General features: G+C 48.1%; 2 protein-coding genes across 2 annotated transcripts; both read right to left on the bottom strand.

Moving 5' to 3' along the window:
- Positions 1 to 1,985: 1,985 nt before the first annotated feature.
- Positions 1,986 to 10,968, bottom strand: LOC139169108 (acrosin-like). The gene is made up of 5 exons (XM_070754924.1): positions 10,895 to 10,968; positions 7,989 to 8,192; positions 6,100 to 6,365; positions 4,167 to 4,315; positions 1,986 to 2,819 (listed from the first exon to the last, which is right to left on the bottom strand). The coding sequence occupies exons 1-5, from the start codon at positions 10,966 to 10,968 to the stop codon at positions 1,986 to 1,988; spliced, it is 1,527 nt and encodes a 508-aa protein (XP_070611025.1).
- A 1,238-nt stretch (positions 10,969 to 12,206) lies between these two features.
- LOC139169180 (acrosin-like) lies at positions 12,207 to 17,018 on the bottom strand. Its single transcript, XM_070755006.1, has 5 exons — positions 16,945 to 17,018; positions 16,117 to 16,314; positions 14,960 to 15,225; positions 14,022 to 14,167; positions 12,207 to 12,908 (listed from the first exon to the last, which is right to left on the bottom strand). The coding sequence occupies exons 1-5, from the start codon at positions 17,016 to 17,018 to the stop codon at positions 12,207 to 12,209; spliced, it is 1,386 nt and encodes a 461-aa protein (XP_070611107.1).
- Positions 17,019 to 17,349: the final 331 nt, after the last annotated feature.

Below are 17,349 nucleotides of genomic sequence, written 5' to 3'. Positions count from 1 at the left end.
GAACGTTGCTGGCCACTCCTCTTCTCTCCTCAGCCTGCCCCTTATATACTGACAAGGTGTGGCTAAGTTGGTTTTCCGAACTTCCGGTTTGCCCATTTGGGCATTTTTTTTCACCTACCAGGTTTCACAAAGGCCTGTGTGATCCACAGGTTGCAGCATGGGGGGGGGGGGGTTGCACATACGTGGGGGGGAGGGAAGAGGAATGGGCATGCATTCTAGCACACAGACACACACATAATGGACTTGTGGTTTGATTGTCGTGCTGTTTTTCACACTCTGGGGCTTCAGGAAGCTTCCCTGAAGGCTCTGGAGTGCAAAAAAAAGCACAACGGGGAAACAGGAAGTCTGTTTTCCGAACTTCTGGTTTGCTCATTTGGCGGGGATGAATGGGGATGGGTGGGATTGTGCACATGTGCAGGGGCAGCTCTGGGGGAGGGGTGTGGGCACATGCGCGCATGATGGGACATGCACACAAACCCTTTCAGCATGTGAACCAAAAAAGGTTGACCATCCCTGATCTAGGCTGAAGGTCTGCAAGCAGGAGCCGCAGCCTCTCAGAAATGGGCTCGATCCACTCAGACGTTTAGAGAGAGGCTTTCACCCAAGATGTGACAATCAAACACAGCTAGAAAATTGTCCCCTGGCATTCCTGCCGGTCATCATCTTATGCTGAAAGCTAGTTTCTCATGTCACCAACTCTGGGGCTCTCAACTGCTGCTCCTTGACTTCAACAGAATAACAGAGTTGGAAGGGACCCTTGAGGTCTTCTAGTCCAACACCCTGCTGCACTTCATCTTTTTCTAGGCTGAAGTTTTAACAAGCCACCATTTATTGCAGTGCGGTGTTTCCATTTTAGCTGGATGTTGGGCCCAGAAAGATAGGATTCCAAAATTTTAAAGGATCTAATAAATCCTATAAAACCCTTCATGGCATGGGACCAGATTACCTAATGGACTGCCTTCTGCCACACGAATCCCAGCGACCGGTCAGGTCCCACAGAGTCGGCCTTCTCCAGGTCCTGTCAACTAGACAATGTCACCTGGCGGGGCCTAGGGGAAGAGCCTTCTCTGTAGGGACCCCGGCCCTCTGGAATCAACTCCCCCCAGAGATTAGAACTGCCCCCACCCTCCCTGTCTTTCGCAAACTACTCAAGTCCCACCTTTATTGCCAGGCATGGGGGAGTTGAGACACCTTCCCCCAGGCTTTTTATATTTTATGTTTGGTATGTATGTGTTGTTTGGTTTTTAAATATGATAGAGTTTTATATACTTTCTTTTTTAATATTAGATTTGTTTCGCTATAACATTGTTTTTATTACTGTTGTGAGCCACCCCAAGTCTTCAGAGAGGGGCGGCATACAAATCTAATAAATTATTATTATTATATTATTATTATTATTATTATTATTATTATTATTATTATTATTATTATTATTATGTTGTTGTTGTAAGCCACCCCAAATCCTCAGAGAGGGGCAGGATACAAATCCAATAAAATGAATGAATGAATGAAGATCATATCAACCCATTAGAAGCACCACCGCTTTATTCCTAACATAGAATTACAAATATTGCTCAACAGAAGACCAACCCTGGGACCGATGCAGCATCCAGCCTTTTCTTTGAAACAGTTGGTAGGCATCAAGCCAGTTACTGAATGATCCACCAGGTGTCTCCTTATCCAGGTAGGCTCTCTCCGGGAGTCCCCCAAAACACCGGCCCTCAGAACCAAGCATCACAGCCAGCCCTGCAGCAGCTGGGGTTTTGCTACTGCACCCCTCCAGCATCCGTTGTGTCTCATCTCTCTCTCTGTTTATATCAATCGGTTAAAAGGTGACTATCTTCTCTTGGGCAACCCAGCTTGAGACCTGGAGGAAGGGAGGGGGCAGACCCATCCCCAAAACTGCATGCCCTTGAAGCTTTTTTGACGGATGGGAATGGAAAGGCAGAAAACGACTGGCTGATGGTGGAGTAGGGCAGCGTGGGCTACTTGGGGGACCTGCTCCATCTCGAGTACCAGAGGTAGTTGAAGGGTGTGCTTGAGCGAGACCATTGCTGAACCTGCCACACTGAAGGAGGGGTGGTTCGAAAGGGAGGCCTGGCCATGTTCCAGTTTGGGTAGTATCCACCATAATAGGGAGCTCTTGTTCTGGTCACAGCCACATTGCCCCATGTCTGGGGCTGCTGTGCCCCATATCCTAGCCAAGGCATCGTAGTGGGCCTGGTTCTGGGGGGAGGCCGGTAAATTGGTTGCCAGCCTTGGTTCCAGTTCGGCACATTCTGTGAACCCCATGGGGACGGAGTCTGAACAGGGAATGGGGATGGTGGGGGCAGTGATGGTGGTGATGGGGGTGGTGGGGGTGGTGGGGGTAGTGTCGGCAGCGGCAGTGTTGGTGCTAGTGGCTGCGGAGGCCAAGGGATGGAGTACGGTGTGGTGGGTGGCATAGTAGGGCTTGTATGAGCTGCAAACCAGTTCTCAAACTGTTGGATTTCGTTTGCAGATGGTTGCCTTGGAGGAATCATCGTCGGCTTCGGTTTGGGTTGGACCCAGCTCTCAAGCTGCTGGTTTACATTTGAGGGGGTGGTTTGTTGCCACAGATGGTCAAGCGGCTTTACCGGGGGTCTCCTTTTGGGTGGGCGAGGAGTCTTGAAAAAGTCCTCCTTGGTCATGTCTTTCATCCAGCTGAGGAATTCTTGCGTGGAGGAGTAGATGCCTGGCCTCATGGCCCTGGCACAGCCAGCCCCCCAGCTGGTGACACCAACAAGCCAGAAACGCTCGGACCTTTGCTCCCGACACATGAGAGGACCACCACTGTCACCCTGTGGGAACAAGAAGGGGAAGAACATCAAGTGCAGGAACTGTCAGGGACAAGAAATAGGGAAGCCAGGCTCTTCAATGTGTACAGGTTTAATCCGTGTTAGTTCTCTACAAGAATCTGATCTACTAACTATCAAGGCAAATTGACAGCGGAGAAGAGTTAACGGGATTCAAGGAGGACTGGGCTTGTGGGTACAAAGGCAGGTGGCAGTCTTCCAATATGCTGAGGGGCTGCCACAAAGAGGAGGTGGGTCAACCTGAAGGCAGGAAAGGAGAGAAAAAACCTAGAACAGAGGAGGAATTTCCTGACAGTGAGAACAATTAGCCAGCGGAACGACTTGCCTCCAGGAATTGTAGTTGCTCCATCACTGAAGGTTTTATTTAAAGAAAGAGGCGGGACAGCCATTTGTCTGAAATGTTATCAGATCTGCAATAAAACCATTTCAGCCCTACTTCGCTTTGATAGCAGCCTGCCACAAAAGGTGAGGAGTGGGAATAGAGGACTCTAGGGAGGCCACCTGAGAGGAACCAGAGGAGCCAAACCTTACGACTGTTAGCAAAATAACTACTGGAAATTTGAACCTCATTGACCAGAGGGGGTGGGGGTGGGAGAAAGAGAAAATACCGTGTTTACATGGGAAGTCTCTGATTGGGATTTGCTTAGGCTGCAACCACGTGGCTTTAGTAAAAGTATGCCATGCCACTACAGCATACGGAGGGTCTTTCTTCCCTAAAGGCCCAAGCTGCGACAGGCCTGGAAAATTGTATAGGGCCATTATGGTGAACCTATGGCACATGTGCCTCAGGTGGTACACAAAGCCATATCTGCCAGTACACAAGCCATTGCCCTAGCTCAGCTTAAGCACACATGTGCTGGCCAGCTGATTTTTGGCTCATGCGGAGGCTCTTGGAGGGCATTTCCAGCCTCCAGAGAACTTCTGATGGGGTGGGGGAGGCTGTGTTTGCCCTCCCCAGGCTTCAAGGAAGCCTCTGGAACCTGGGGAGGGTGATAAATGGTCCTACTGGGCCCACCAGATGTTGGGAAATTGGTCGTGACATCCAAAGGGTCTCCAGGAAATGTGGGAGACTTTTTTGCCCTCCCAAGGTTCCAAGGGGTAGGGTGGTTTGGGGGGGGTATCACACACAGATGCCCAGGGGGGTGGGGTATGGGGGAATTGCATTATGGGTGTGGGGACCCATGCACTTGTGATAGCGTGACTGTGAGCACTTTCGGCACCTGGGGCAGAAAAGGTTCACTCTCACTGGTATAGGGTCTCCTGCCTGAGCAGGGGTTTGGACTAGAAGACCTCCAAGTCCCTGCCAACTCTGTTGTACTATCCTTCTGTTACCTGGCAAGTGTCAATGCCTCCTTCCTCATGCCCAGCACAGATATTATTGTGATGGATTTTCTTGTTGTACCACGTCGTGCTGTTACAGGTGGATACGGGGATGAGGTTTACTTTGGCTTCTTGCAGGATATCCGAGGTCATATTTGGCTCTAGTAAGCAAAAAAGATTTATTTATTTGTTTTAAATTTACCTATTAAATTTATTTGCCTCCTAACTTGCTGTAAGTCTAAACTAGAGGGCTTACAATAACAAAAAGGGGAAAAAATGACAGACATCTGTTCTGTCCCAGCTCTGAGCTCCCAGAAATCAGATGCACACCACTGGATTAACCAATAAAGGATTTTACTATATACAAAAGTCTTATTTAAGAGTCTTTTCTCAAAGAAGTTAACACAACAGCATCTAAAGAGAAGCAAAATAAAACAGGACAATAAAGTAAACAATGAAAAAGGAACACATGTTCACCAGAATAAACATTATAGGTGACACTTGCCTACAGGAGCCCATTCCCTCAAGAACCCCCTCAGAACAGGGGTGTCAAACTCAAGGCCCATGGGGTGCTTAGATCTGGCCTGTGGGGCTAGCCTGGAAACCATGAAGGAGAGACCCAGAAGGCCTCGGCCCACAAAAACAGAGCTTGCTATCCCCCAGGGCCCTGTTTTCAGCCTAGAGGGCCTCCTGCTGCCCTCTGCCAAGGGAAATGGTGCCTGGGGGGAGCATGCTCACTCCAGCCCACCCACCCGGGGCAGGTGGGGGTTGCCTCTCCTGCTAATACAAGTGTGATGTGCGCGCAGCTTCTGTGCATCCACAGGAAGCAAAATCCTGCAAGGGGACATGTGCGTGCATTACATTTTGGCAATTTGTTTTGCTTCCGCACATATGCAGAAGCAAAATCTCACTGGGGCGCACATGTGGACACGCCAGACACATGAAGCTGAACACGCAACTCTGGTTTTACTACCGCTGCAATGGCGTCAAGATACCGGTAGGAACCAATTGCTGCACCTGGCCCCCAAAGGTCAAACACAACCCTCAATGAAATCGAGTTTGACTCCCTTGACCTACACGCATCCCCACCAAGGACAGGCTCCCCTATAAAGCAGCCCTTTGGGACCCCATTCTCTCTGTAGCTGTCTCCACTTGCTTTTGCGAATGCATAAATCTCCTTTCCTCACCATGTGCCTGGATTTCATTTTGATTTGCTCCTGCCCCACTCCAGTTGGAACCCCTAACTCTTCTACTGATAAAAGTTCTGGTTGAGGAAAGATCTCGGAGAGAACCCGGCCCTTCTGGCTAGGACCTTTGTTAGTACGATGTACATAACAATTGGGTTTGGCAATGTATAAACAAGCTACCAATGAATGTATGTATTGAAACACTATGGCTTTAAGAGTTAGTGTTGGGAATTGCCACAAGAGGGAGCTAGAAGCGTGGTTCTTTCTCTCTGTTTTTTTCTGCTGATTTGTGCTGATTCATTGTGACTGCTGTAGTAAGAACTGTTGTGTCTGATGATAGTTTATGTATTTGTAAGATGTACAAGTGAGGCTTGTAGTATTGCTAATGCATTGACAGATATTGACTGATTTGACCGTGCATGACTGGGCTGTTTAACTTGACTACGATATTTGCTAAAGTAAATACTATTGTATACACTTTAACGTATCTGGTTTGTATGACTGAGCCATTATTCATGTCTACTGACTATCTGCTGGATATCTGCTAGAATTCCACGTTTCCTTTGCGTATGTGTATCCTTGATAACTCAGGGGTCACTGCACACTCCTTAACCATCTTAAAAGGCCATTTGGGTTTGAACAGCTTCCCAGAATTTCAGCCCTGGAAGCAGCAGAAACCCCCATCAGAGAAGAAAACAGCTCATCAAGTTGTGTTGTGATTGGAGACTCCTCCTTGATGGACATGCTGAAGGACTCACTCGAGATATCGGCCACTCCCCAGCCGCTGACATAGCAGTGGGTCAGCGATGAAATCTGCACACTCTTGTCCGGCAGGCAGGCAGGTTGGATGTAGTCACTGCAGTTGACCGGGTGGCTTAGCTCCATCAAGGCCAGGTCATTGTAGTGGGTTCTACGTACGTATTGCTGGTGCTCCACCAGGTTCTTGATGGTGCGTTCCTGGACATCCGGACCAGGCCGAGAAAGCTGAGCGGCACCAAAGACCAGCTTCCAGTGTTCTAGGTATCTGGGGCAGAGGAGGAAAAGGGAAGTCGCAAGCACTGTGGGTGGAAAACAGGAGGGAGGGGATGTTCTGTCCAGCACCGAGCCCAGTAATCAGATGCACACCAGAAATAACAAATAAAGGGATTTAATATGTACAACAGTTTCAGTCTTTTAAGAGTCTTTTAAAAATCCTTTCAGAAAGAAAATTCTAGCCAAGTCTTATCAGTTGGAAAGAATCCCAGATGATAAACACAGCTATAATTACCAGGGGAGGCAAGATTTCAGAAGCGTTGAAGTCAGGATCCAACTGGAAAACTGAAATTGATTGGCAGGGGCAAGAATGAGTTCTTTTAAACAAAAACTGAATCCAATATCCGATACGAAATCTTTCCACAACGAACTGCGTTGTTCTCTGCAGCGAGGTGGGGCAGGCCTTACCCTTAAATAGTGTGAGGGCATAACCCAATAGCCAGCAGTACTACTCATGAGTAAATTCCCTTTTAGCCAACCATTCATGTCTCCTAGATGCCCTGCATACTCTGGCATCCAGAAAAGGCTCCTCCTCTTCTCCTGAGCCACTCAGCACAGGAAATGCAAAGTCATTCCTGACAGGAAGTGCTGATTCACTCATCCCGGAAGTGCAGAAGGCCCTTGTTGTTCTGACCTTGACCCTCCATCTTCTTCACTGTCAATCTCAGGTGCCAGGAGCACAGGACACCTGTACCACACCTCCATAGTCTCTGCATCCTCTGAGTCCATGACTATTTGGGCAGGACATGAGTGAACCACCACATGGGGGGAGGGGGGGGGCAGTGGGATTAAACTAAAACTAAGAAAGGCTGACAAGGGGGTGGAGATGGGTCGTAGACTTTATTTCTAGGAGTTAGGAATCAAAATTTGTGTGAATCTTTGGCTTCTGGGAAGGTACTCAGACTATCAGCCTGTTCACTTAGAGTAGATTTGATTCCACAACCCTATTAACTACTCAGTCAATCAGAATAGAGCTGGAAGGGACCTTGGAAGTCTTCTAGTCAAACCCAGAAGCAGAAGACCTTATGCCGTTCTGGAATGTCCAATGTACAGAGAGGAGCAACAAAGATGATATGGGGTCTGGATGCTGAACTGTGCAATGAATAGTTGCAGGAGCTCAGGCTTTAACCGATTGACAGAGTTGGAAGGGACCTAGCAGGTCATCTAGTCCAGCCAAGCAGCAGACTCTACACCATTTCTGATAGACTTGGGTGTTTGGTGTGCAGAAAGAGCTCCAACATGGATCATCCCTAAAGCTTTATAGCAGTGTTGAAATTCAAATATATATTTTTTTACTACTGGTTCTGTGGGCGTGGCTTGATGGGCATGGCAGAGGAAGGATATTGCAAAATCTCCATTCCCGCCCCCACAATCGGGCTAGACCGAGGTGGTGTTTGCTGGTTCTCCGAACTACTCAAAACTTCAAAATCTGGAGCCTGGACTTCACCCCTGCTTTATAGGATTTTTCTGGTGGTTATTCAGATAGTTGCTTTAATCTGGCAAGATTCCCGCCTATGGGCAAAAAGTAATGAAGGAACTATTCTGATGCAATTCATTCTGGGTTCCTTGTGCAAACCTAACTAGACAATCCTGGCTCAGCCAACACATCCCTCACCTTTTGTTGAGGAAGCAGTGGGCTGCCGTGATGACCCAGCGGGGGCTGATGAGGGACCCCCCACAGGTGTGCTTGAAGCCAGTCATGGTGGGTATCTGGATGCTGACAATCCAAGGCCATGTTCCTGGAAGGGTATCGACGCCACCAATGATCCGCAGGTTGCTGCTGTGACTGGAGGCCAAAGGACGGCGGCCACAGATGTCACTTGGGAAGAGAGAATAAGAAGAGGGCTGAAAAACTCAAGAAAGCTGTCACAGTCAGAATAACAGAGTTGGAAGGGACCTTTGAGGTCTTCTAGACCAACCTCCTGATGAGACAGGGAACCCTTCGTAACACTTCCCGTGTTGGAGCATTCATAACTTCTGGAGGCAAGCTGTTCCATTGGTTAATTGTTCTGAATGTCAGGAAATTTCTCCTTAGTTCTAAGTTGCTTCTCTCCTTGTTTAATTTCCATCCATTGCTTTTTGTTCTACACTCAGGGGCTTTGGAGAACAGCTTGACTCCTTCTTCTTTGTGACAGCCCCTGAGAGATTGGAATGCTGCTATCATATCATGTGAACAAGCCCCCCACTGTAGACCCCACTAGTGCAAAGGAGGGACCAGGTGGCAAGGAGACAGGTGGAGGAGGCTTAAATCAATGCCTGACATCCTACATAGTCATATAAACAGCATCGTTGGAATTAAGCAGTTTAAAACTCTGAAAGGACAAAACTGCAACTGGGAAAGAGGAACACACTCAAAATCAAGGCACAATCATGCAACGTATTGTGAATGAAGTCTTAGGAGGCTGATGCTACCCCCTAAGTCAGGATGTTACTAGCCAAACTTAGCATCTTGTCCAAATGCATCCGTTTGATTTGTTGTCAATTTAATCAGGTAGATCATGTTGTCAATTTAATCAGGTAGATCATGCTGTCAATTTAATCATCTCCTCAGCTAAGCTGTCTACGGAGAGGGGCAGCATACAAATCTAATAAATAATAATAATAATAAAAATAATAATAAGCGTCATCATCAGTTTGCTATGGGTGTGGGGGTGGCATGGAAGCCGTCTTGAAACCCCACAGGAAGGGGGAGACACAAATCTTTCCACCACTGGAACCAGTAGCGGGTTCCTAGTGGAACGGTAAAGGATGCCACACCGGCAGGGATGGCAGCAGGCAGGACGGGGTGGAACACAGTTCTACCGGCGGAAATGAAGATGCATGTGCAGCTCCAGCTGATTGGCGGCTGTCACTTCCGGGATTACCAGTCCCGTCTTGGCTCTTCCTTTTTCCCCCTGTTGCTGCTGCTGCTGTGTCTGGGCTCCTTGCTTTTCTCCTCTTTCCTCCTTCCTGACCTCGGACGAGCTTCCCTCTCTCCTGCCCGGCTCCCCTCCAGCCTCACACGGCCACCTCCCGCCTGAGGTGCAAGCAGAAGGCCTGGGTGGAAGCGGCGCTGGCAGCATTTATGACTCTGGCAGCCCCCGTTCGCCCAGCTACCCAGCCTGAGGTGGGAGGGGGGCGACCCAGGAAGGAGAGTGCGGGAAACACGAAGCAAATTGTCACCCCAGTGAGCGACACTGGCAAGGTTGTAAGTCGAGTACTTAACATTTCACTTGAATGATGATGATCGTTCAAGCCACTCCTACCTGGTCACATGGCTGGCAAGTCACTCCTACCCAGTCACATGACCATTAAGCCACACCCACAAAATAAGCCACACCCAACAGTGTGGCAGTAAAAATTTTGCCTGCCCATTACTGGGGATGGCAACAGCCCACCTTCCTTGAGCGGTGTGGACATCTGATGTAAAGAAAGCCTGAAGTTCCCAGGATCTCCTCAAGTTGATGGGTCTGGAGACCAGAGAAGCCACGTCTGCTTAGGAACAAGCATTGCAGAACACTAAAAGCACTTCCTCTGAACAAGTCAGGTTCTACGTTTAGGCAAGAAAAACAAAACGCACAGGTACAGCATATGTGGCACCTTGCTCAACAGTAGTAACTGTGAGAGGGATCTTGGAGTCCTAGTGGACCACCATTTGAATAGGAGCCAGCCGTGTGCAGCAGCTGCCAAAAAAGCCAACCCAGTTCTAGGCTGCATCAACAGAGGGAGAGAATCAAGACCACGTGAAATGTTAATACCACTTTATGAGGCCTCGTTAAGGCCACACTTGGAATACGAGTCTACGGAGAGGGGCGGCATACAAATCTAATAAATAATAAAAATAAATTAATAATAATAATAATAATAATAATAATAATAATAATAATAATATTGCATTCAGTTCTGGTTGACATGATGCAAAAAGGATGTTGAGACTCTAGAAAAAGTGCAGAGAAGAGCAACAAAGATGATTAGGGGGCTGGAGGCGAAAACATACGAAGAACGGTTGCAGGAACTGGACATGGCTAGTTTGATGAGAAGAAGGACCACAGGAGACATGATAGCAGTCTTCCAATATCTCAACAAAGAAGAAGGAGTCAAACTATTCTCCAAAGCACCTGAGGGTAGGACAAGAAGCAATGGGTGGAAACTAAACAAGGAGAGAAGCAACTTAGAACTAAGTTTCCTCACAGTGAGAACAATTTTAGTGTTTAATTTTTAGTATTGGATTTAGTATTGCACGTTGTTTTTATTACTGTTGTTAGCCGCCCCGAGTCTACGGAGAGGGGCGGCATACAAATCCAATAAAATGAAATGAATGAAATGAAATTAATCCATGGAACAGCTTGCCTCCAGAAGTTGTGAATGCTCCAACACTGGAAGTTTTTATGAAGATGTTGGATGACCATCTGTCTGAAGTAGTGCAGGGTTCTTGCCTAAGCAGTAGGTTGGAATAGAAGACCTCCAAGGTCCCTTCCAACACTGTTTTTGTTGGTGGTGCTGTTGTTGTGATTATTAACCCCTGGATTTGACATAACTCACCCACATTTGTTATCATACGCATGTGTAGACCATAACAGAAGAAGGACCAAAATATGAAGAGGGAACTGCTTCATCCTACATGTCTCAAGAAGGGCTCAGTTCCATCTTGAGTTGACGACATTCCTCGTGACGTCACAAACCACAGACCGCTTGCCTTCCTCCAATCAGCACGCAGCCAATATGACATCACACCAGTTCTCTGCTTCCTTTCCAGAGGGGACCCTCAGTGAGAGTTCTCCAAAGGGATGGCCTGGAGCCTGGTTGCTTAGCAACTAAGGTTGACAGGCAGTAGGCAGACTCATTAGATATTCCTGCCACAAATTTGGTGGTCAGAGTGACATTTTCAGTAAGATTCCAAGCTCAGATCATGAATGAACGAGAGAACATTGACAGGGTTGGTCTCTCTTAGCACCAACATTCTTAAGAGGTAGCAGTGGGTGGACAGTGACTTCAACGTCTTCATTGATGACTTAGATGAAGGGATAGAAGGAGAACCCATCAAATTTGCAGGTGTCACTAAGTTGGCAGGAATAGCCCACAGCCCAGGAGAAAAGGCTCAGGATCCGAAAAGATCTTGACAGACTTGAACAATGGGCCCTTTCCAACAACATGAAATTTAATGTAGAGAAAAGCACGTTTTACACATAAGCTGGGAAAAACCAAAGATACGAGTACAGTTTAGGTCGGGGCTGTCAAATTCCAGACATGTCACACACTGGCCCTCCCCACGTCCGATTTAGCAAAGGGGGGGGGAATCTCAATACATCACGTGAAACTGCTGTGACGATGTGAGTTTGGCACATCTGGTTTAGGTGAAACCTGGTTCAAAAACTGCAAGAGGGACCTTGTGAACGATCACTTAAACCAGAGTTAGCCGTCTGTAGCGGCAGCCAAAAAAGAGAATACAATTCATTGTTGTATAAACAGAGACATAGAATCAAAATCATGTGAAGTATTAGTGCCACTTTATAAAGACTTAGTGAGGCCATACTTACATCCAGTGTTGGTCACTGTTAAGGGTTAAGGAGTGTGCAGAACAGTCATAGTAGTGTCTTTGTAGTCAAAGATACACATATACAGAGGAATATCCAGCTGACAGACCAGAGATACTGGGGCCCACACAACCAAAAACCAGTCTTGTACATTTTTACAAAAAAATTTATTTGAAGTACATGCATTTTAATAATCTGTTACATTAATTGGATCACTTGAGAAGTGCCGCTGCACAGAATCCTTTTATCGGCGTAAGGGAAGATCCCTTAAGCAAATAAAGAGGGCTACTGACCAGCAACAGTTAGGTCTGGGATCAGGTTCAAGAATGTGGCCAATTGACAGGCAAGTGCTTTAGCCAGTTAAAATCCGCACTGGAGCCATAGAAGCTAATAGTCTTGGTGGGTCGTTCGGGCTTGCGACGTGGGACTTGTGCCTGAGGAGCTTTGGTAGTGGTGGGAGTGGTGCTGGTTGTACTACTTTCAGTGGTGGCTTTGGTGGTGGTTTCGGTGGTGTCTTCAATGATTTCTTCAGTGGTGTCTTCGGGGATGGTTTCCGTGGTGGTCTCAGTGGTGGTTTTCGTGGTGGCTTTGGTGGTGGTTTTCGTGGTGGCCTCGGTGGTAGTTTTCGTGGTGGCCTCAGTGGTGGTTTTTGTGGTGGCCTTGGTGGTGGTTTCAGTGGTAGTAGTGGTGGTTGTTGAAGCTGTCTCAATTTTGGAAGATATTTCTTGACGCCTTGAAATTTGTTCGGGTTGGGGTGGGCTTGTTTTTTCTGTGGATGTTGTTGCTTTAGGTGTTGATGGACTAGACGTGGTTGTCAATGTTGTCTCTGGCACTTGGGTGACCACCTCTTGAACGGTCTTTTCTTTTGTGTAGCCTAGGATCCAGTCATAGAAGTTCTGGGTAGCAGTGTAGACCCCAGGTTTTTGGGCCCTGGCACAGCCCAGTCCCCAGGCAGTCACTCCCACAATCCAGTAGCGTTCGGACCGGTTTTCCCTACACATCAGAGGTCCTCCACTGTCACCCTAGAGTAGGAAGAAAGACAAGCGATGAAGGGGACAGCAAGAGACGTGAGGAAGCAAGGAACTGGCTGGTGCGTTGGGAAGGAGCGCCAATAGAATTTCGAACATAGAGTGGCCAAGTTGAAAGTTGAAAGGGACCTTGGAGGTCTTATACTCCAACCCCGTGCTTGAGCTGGAGACCGTATGGCAATGATGGCAAACCTATGGCACAAATCTGCAGGTCACTCCTGGAACGGCGCATCCCAGCGCACCGATAGGAACCCATCCCTGTTGTAAACTATCCCAAACAGTTATAACTCTCAATTAATGGCAGTGCAGAACCTAAGAACCTAAGAAGAGCCCTGCTGAATGGGGCCAAAGCCCATCGAGTCCAGCATTCTGTGTCCCTCAGTGGCCCCCAATTGTCCATGGGGATATTGAGCAGAAAGAGAAGGCAAGACCCTCCCTTTCCCTTGACCCCCAACAAGTGGGACCCAAGGGGACCCTGCCTGCCTCCACCAACATAAAGGAGGCACATAGACATCCATTTCAGTAACCACCTATGATACACTTGGCCTTCATGAATCTGTCCAATCCTGCTTTGAAGGTCTCCAGGCTGACAGCTGTCACGACCTCTTCTGGAAGGGGATTCCATCAACCAAGGACCCTCTGGGTGAAGAAATATTTCCCTTGATTTGTCCTCACTTTCTTACCTGTGAGCTTTAGGGAGGGCCCCCTCGTCCAAGTATTGTGTGATAATAAAAATGAGAAAATATTATTTTACTGAAAGAATAGTAGATCCTTGGAACAAACTTCCAGCAGACATGGTTGGTAAATCCACAGTCACTGAATTGAAACATGCCTGGGATAAACACATATCCATCCTAAGATAAAATACAGGAAATAGTATAAGGGCAGACGAGATGGACCAGGAGGTCTTTTTCTGCCGTCAATCTTCTATGTTTCTATGAAAAGGATTTTTCTCTATCCATCTTTTCTATCCCAAATCATACAGCATGATTTTTATAACCTTGTTATAACTTTAAAACAAAATTACCTATGTCTATGAGGAACGATCACAATCAGTCAATCAAACCAACAGTCCAGAATGGATGTGAGTGTAACTTGCTCACATACCTGGCAAGTGTCAATGCCTCCTCCTTCAAATCCGGCGCACAGGTTACTACTGGAGATGCTTCCGTAATACCAGTTGCTGCTGTTGCACTTCTCTGTGGAAATGAGGTCCACCTTGGCCTCCTTCAAGACATCCGATGGAGCCTTGTCTGCAAAGGGAAAGATAGCTGATGAATTTACCCATGGACACTTCTTTGCCTATAAAAAACCAGAATATGTTAAGATATTCATGAACCGGGAGAGCCGAGGGGAACAAGGTTAGCCAATGAACAGGTACAGCAACTAAGTCAGTCAATCGGAGTTTAAACACTTCTGAGTCTGTGCAGGTAATCGAAACTGAAAACTTAAGCTTAAGGCTGGACATGGCTCCAGGTCCTCTCAACACTCTGTATTCTCAGCCCACCCTGTGCTTGTCTGCTCTGCTGAAATGAAACCAACTCTCCCGCTTGTGTTTTATTTTTCACTGTTGCTACATTGAAGAACTCTGCTAATGGTATTGTGTGAGTGTGTGAACAGAACAGAACAGAATCATTTATTGGTCAAGTGTGATTGGACACACAAGGCATCCTTGATAAGGTAATATCATCAGTGCCAGAGGGGGGGAGGAAAGTATTTAAACAAAGAGTGAAGCCACTTCCTTCAGCATTGATACTGTTCCTTAAGTAGTGAAATATCAAGAAGAAAACCACCAGGCTCAGAGACCATCAAACACCTCACACTCCTTTGCATTGAACTGCCTTCTACTTTTTCTTTGTCGTTTAAGCAGTTCCCATGCTCCACTGCCAAGAATCAGCAGGCCTCCCCCTCTCCCTGTTCACTGGGGTAGGGATGGTCAGAGGGCGCTTGTCTCTTATGGGAGCATCCATTGGCAAAAGGCCCTGTAGTGAAATCCTCAAGCAACTTAGGGATTGTGTGGTTGTCTGGGCCTGGTAGACTCTCACCTATCTCCCGCGTATAGCCCCACCCAGCAATGTAGCAATGGACCATGCTGGAGACGTCCACCGAGCTGTCCGGAAAGCAGGCGGGCTGGATATAGTCGCTGCACTTCACAGGGTCATCCAACTCTACCAGGGCGATGTCGTTGATCTGCTGGCGGGGCTGGTAGTTCTCGTGCTGCACCACCCTCTTGAGGAAGCGGACCTCTGCATCAGGACCTGGGTGGGACAGTTTGTTCGTGCCAAACACCAGTTCCCAATTGGTCAGGTGCCTGGGAGAGAGAAGAACGCGAAAGATTCATGGGTTCCTCTCCCACTGCCTACATCGCCGTAAACGGAACAAAACAGGAATCTGTCCCATGAAAATCCTTAGGGTGGGAAGAGAGTGGGCATCTTCAAGCAGCCACAAAATAATTAGACCCCAACATCTGGCTGGAGATCAAGGAGAGAACTTTTCTGACCCCATGATGAGCCCTTGAAGAAATAAGTCCCTACATCCAAAGTTTGCAAGTTATAATTCCAATATTTGATAAAGCAGAAAGGTTTTCAAAATGCAGTGACTAGCAAGGAATGTTTTTTTTTCCTGTGCCAGCTAATTATCGTCCAAGAACAGATATCAAGTTCCTAGTTATTTCTTCTTTGATCTCACAGCTGGCATTTTGGCCCTGACTCACTTGAACTGGCAGGTAGCACAGAGATAAGAAGTTTGTTCGAATAAACTCATTAGTTCCACCTCAAACCCCAATCATCCATAGTTGACGTCCACACTCACTCATCACAAGACTAACCCTTATATAGCCAGAAGGCGTGGCTAATTGTTCTATAGGGCTATTCACACATAGATCTTTTGCTGTTCAGCCATTCCTGCCTGCTAATACTTCTGTGCACTCTGACATCGAGAAGAGGCTCCTCCTCTTCTCTTGAGTCACTCATGGGCACCTCTGGAGGTGCAATAGACCCTGGTTGGCTTTCAGCCTCTGACTCCACATCCCCTTCGACCTCCTCGCTATCAGACTCCACTGGCCTAGGATACCAAAACACACTTGTCCCTCGATCCTCAACTACCAAGGCAGCGAGTAGAATACTTGTCTTATGTGCCCACATGATGTTCCTACACTGCCTGAGCTAAGCATCTGAACCCTCCCTCACCTGCTTTCACTCACCTTATGTCTGTGAAGCAGTGGGCTGCTGTGAGAATCCACCTGGAGCCAATGAGAGTCCCTCCACAGGTGTGTTGGTAGCCAGACTTGAACGGGGTGCGGATGCTGACCATCCAGGGCCAAGTGCCTGGCATAGTGTCGATGCCTCCCACAACGGGGAGGGAGTGGCCGGGTGCCAAGGGGCGCCTGCCGCAAAGACCTCTATAAACAGCAAAAGCAAGGAGACCTTGGTAGCCTTTGCAGATAATCCTCCACTTATGACTAAGTCAGGTTGGGGTTGGGGGCTCGCAATGCTCCCCCCTCCCTCCCTTCCTTCCTTGGTGGGTCAAATGAGGACCCAGATTGTTGGGGGCAAGAGGCTGATTCTGAACACCACTTAGAGAGGGCTGAAAAAGCATTAAGAAGTGGTAGATAAGTCTAAATGCTATTGCTATTCCTTCCTTCCTTCCTTCCTTCCTTCCTTCCTTCCTTCCTTCCTTCCTTCCTTCCTTCCTTCCATGGTGGGTCAAATAAGGACCCAGATTGTTGGGGGCCAGAGGCTGATTCTGGAAACCTCTTAGAGAGGGCTGTAAAAGCACTGGGAAGCGGTATAGAAGTCTAAGTGCTATTGCTATTATTCCGCAGCCCACTCGGGGGGGCGGGAGGTTGGCCTGTCCCTCATTGCTCCACTACCAATTTTGGGTTCTGAGGGGCCTTCTTCTTGACCGATGCTTGGTAGTTGAGGAGCCTAAGCCTGCCTGGCAACGGATCTCCGAGTTGGCAGAGATCCTGCCTTGTAACTGTCGTCCCTCTTCCTCTGCACCCCAACCTGCTCCGCGTGCTGCCACCTACTTGCAATTGTCCTCCTGGGCCTGTGTCGTCCAGATGGTGACGAGGGCCAGGAGACAGAGGAGCAGCCTCCTCATCCTCCAGGCCTCTGGTGCTTGACATCACGGAATGGGGGCTGTGTGACATCAGGCACGGCCACCTGCCCTTCCTAACATTCTCGGTGGAATGTGGGAGACCAGGAGGTCGAACGGAAGCCTTGAGGGCTGGGCAGGGCAGACTCCGAGCGAGACAGAGATGCAGCCACACGTGGGGGAGGACCTTCAGCTGGGGTTCCCCACATGGCCCAGGCAAGGTGGAAGGGAAAGGCCAGGAAAGTAGCGCTTCGTTTCTGCTCGATGGTCTCTGAGCTGGATTGTTTTCCTGCAGATGTTTCATGACCCAACTATCTATCTATCTATCTATCTATCT

Source organism: Erythrolamprus reginae, chromosome 6 (genome assembly GCF_031021105.1).
Source record: "Erythrolamprus reginae isolate rEryReg1 chromosome 6, rEryReg1.hap1, whole genome shotgun sequence".
NCBI classification, from domain to species: domain Eukaryota; kingdom Metazoa; phylum Chordata; class Lepidosauria; order Squamata; family Dipsadidae; genus Erythrolamprus; species Erythrolamprus reginae.
Note: the sequence above shows the minus strand (reverse complement) of the source record. Positions and strands in the feature narration are given on the sequence as shown.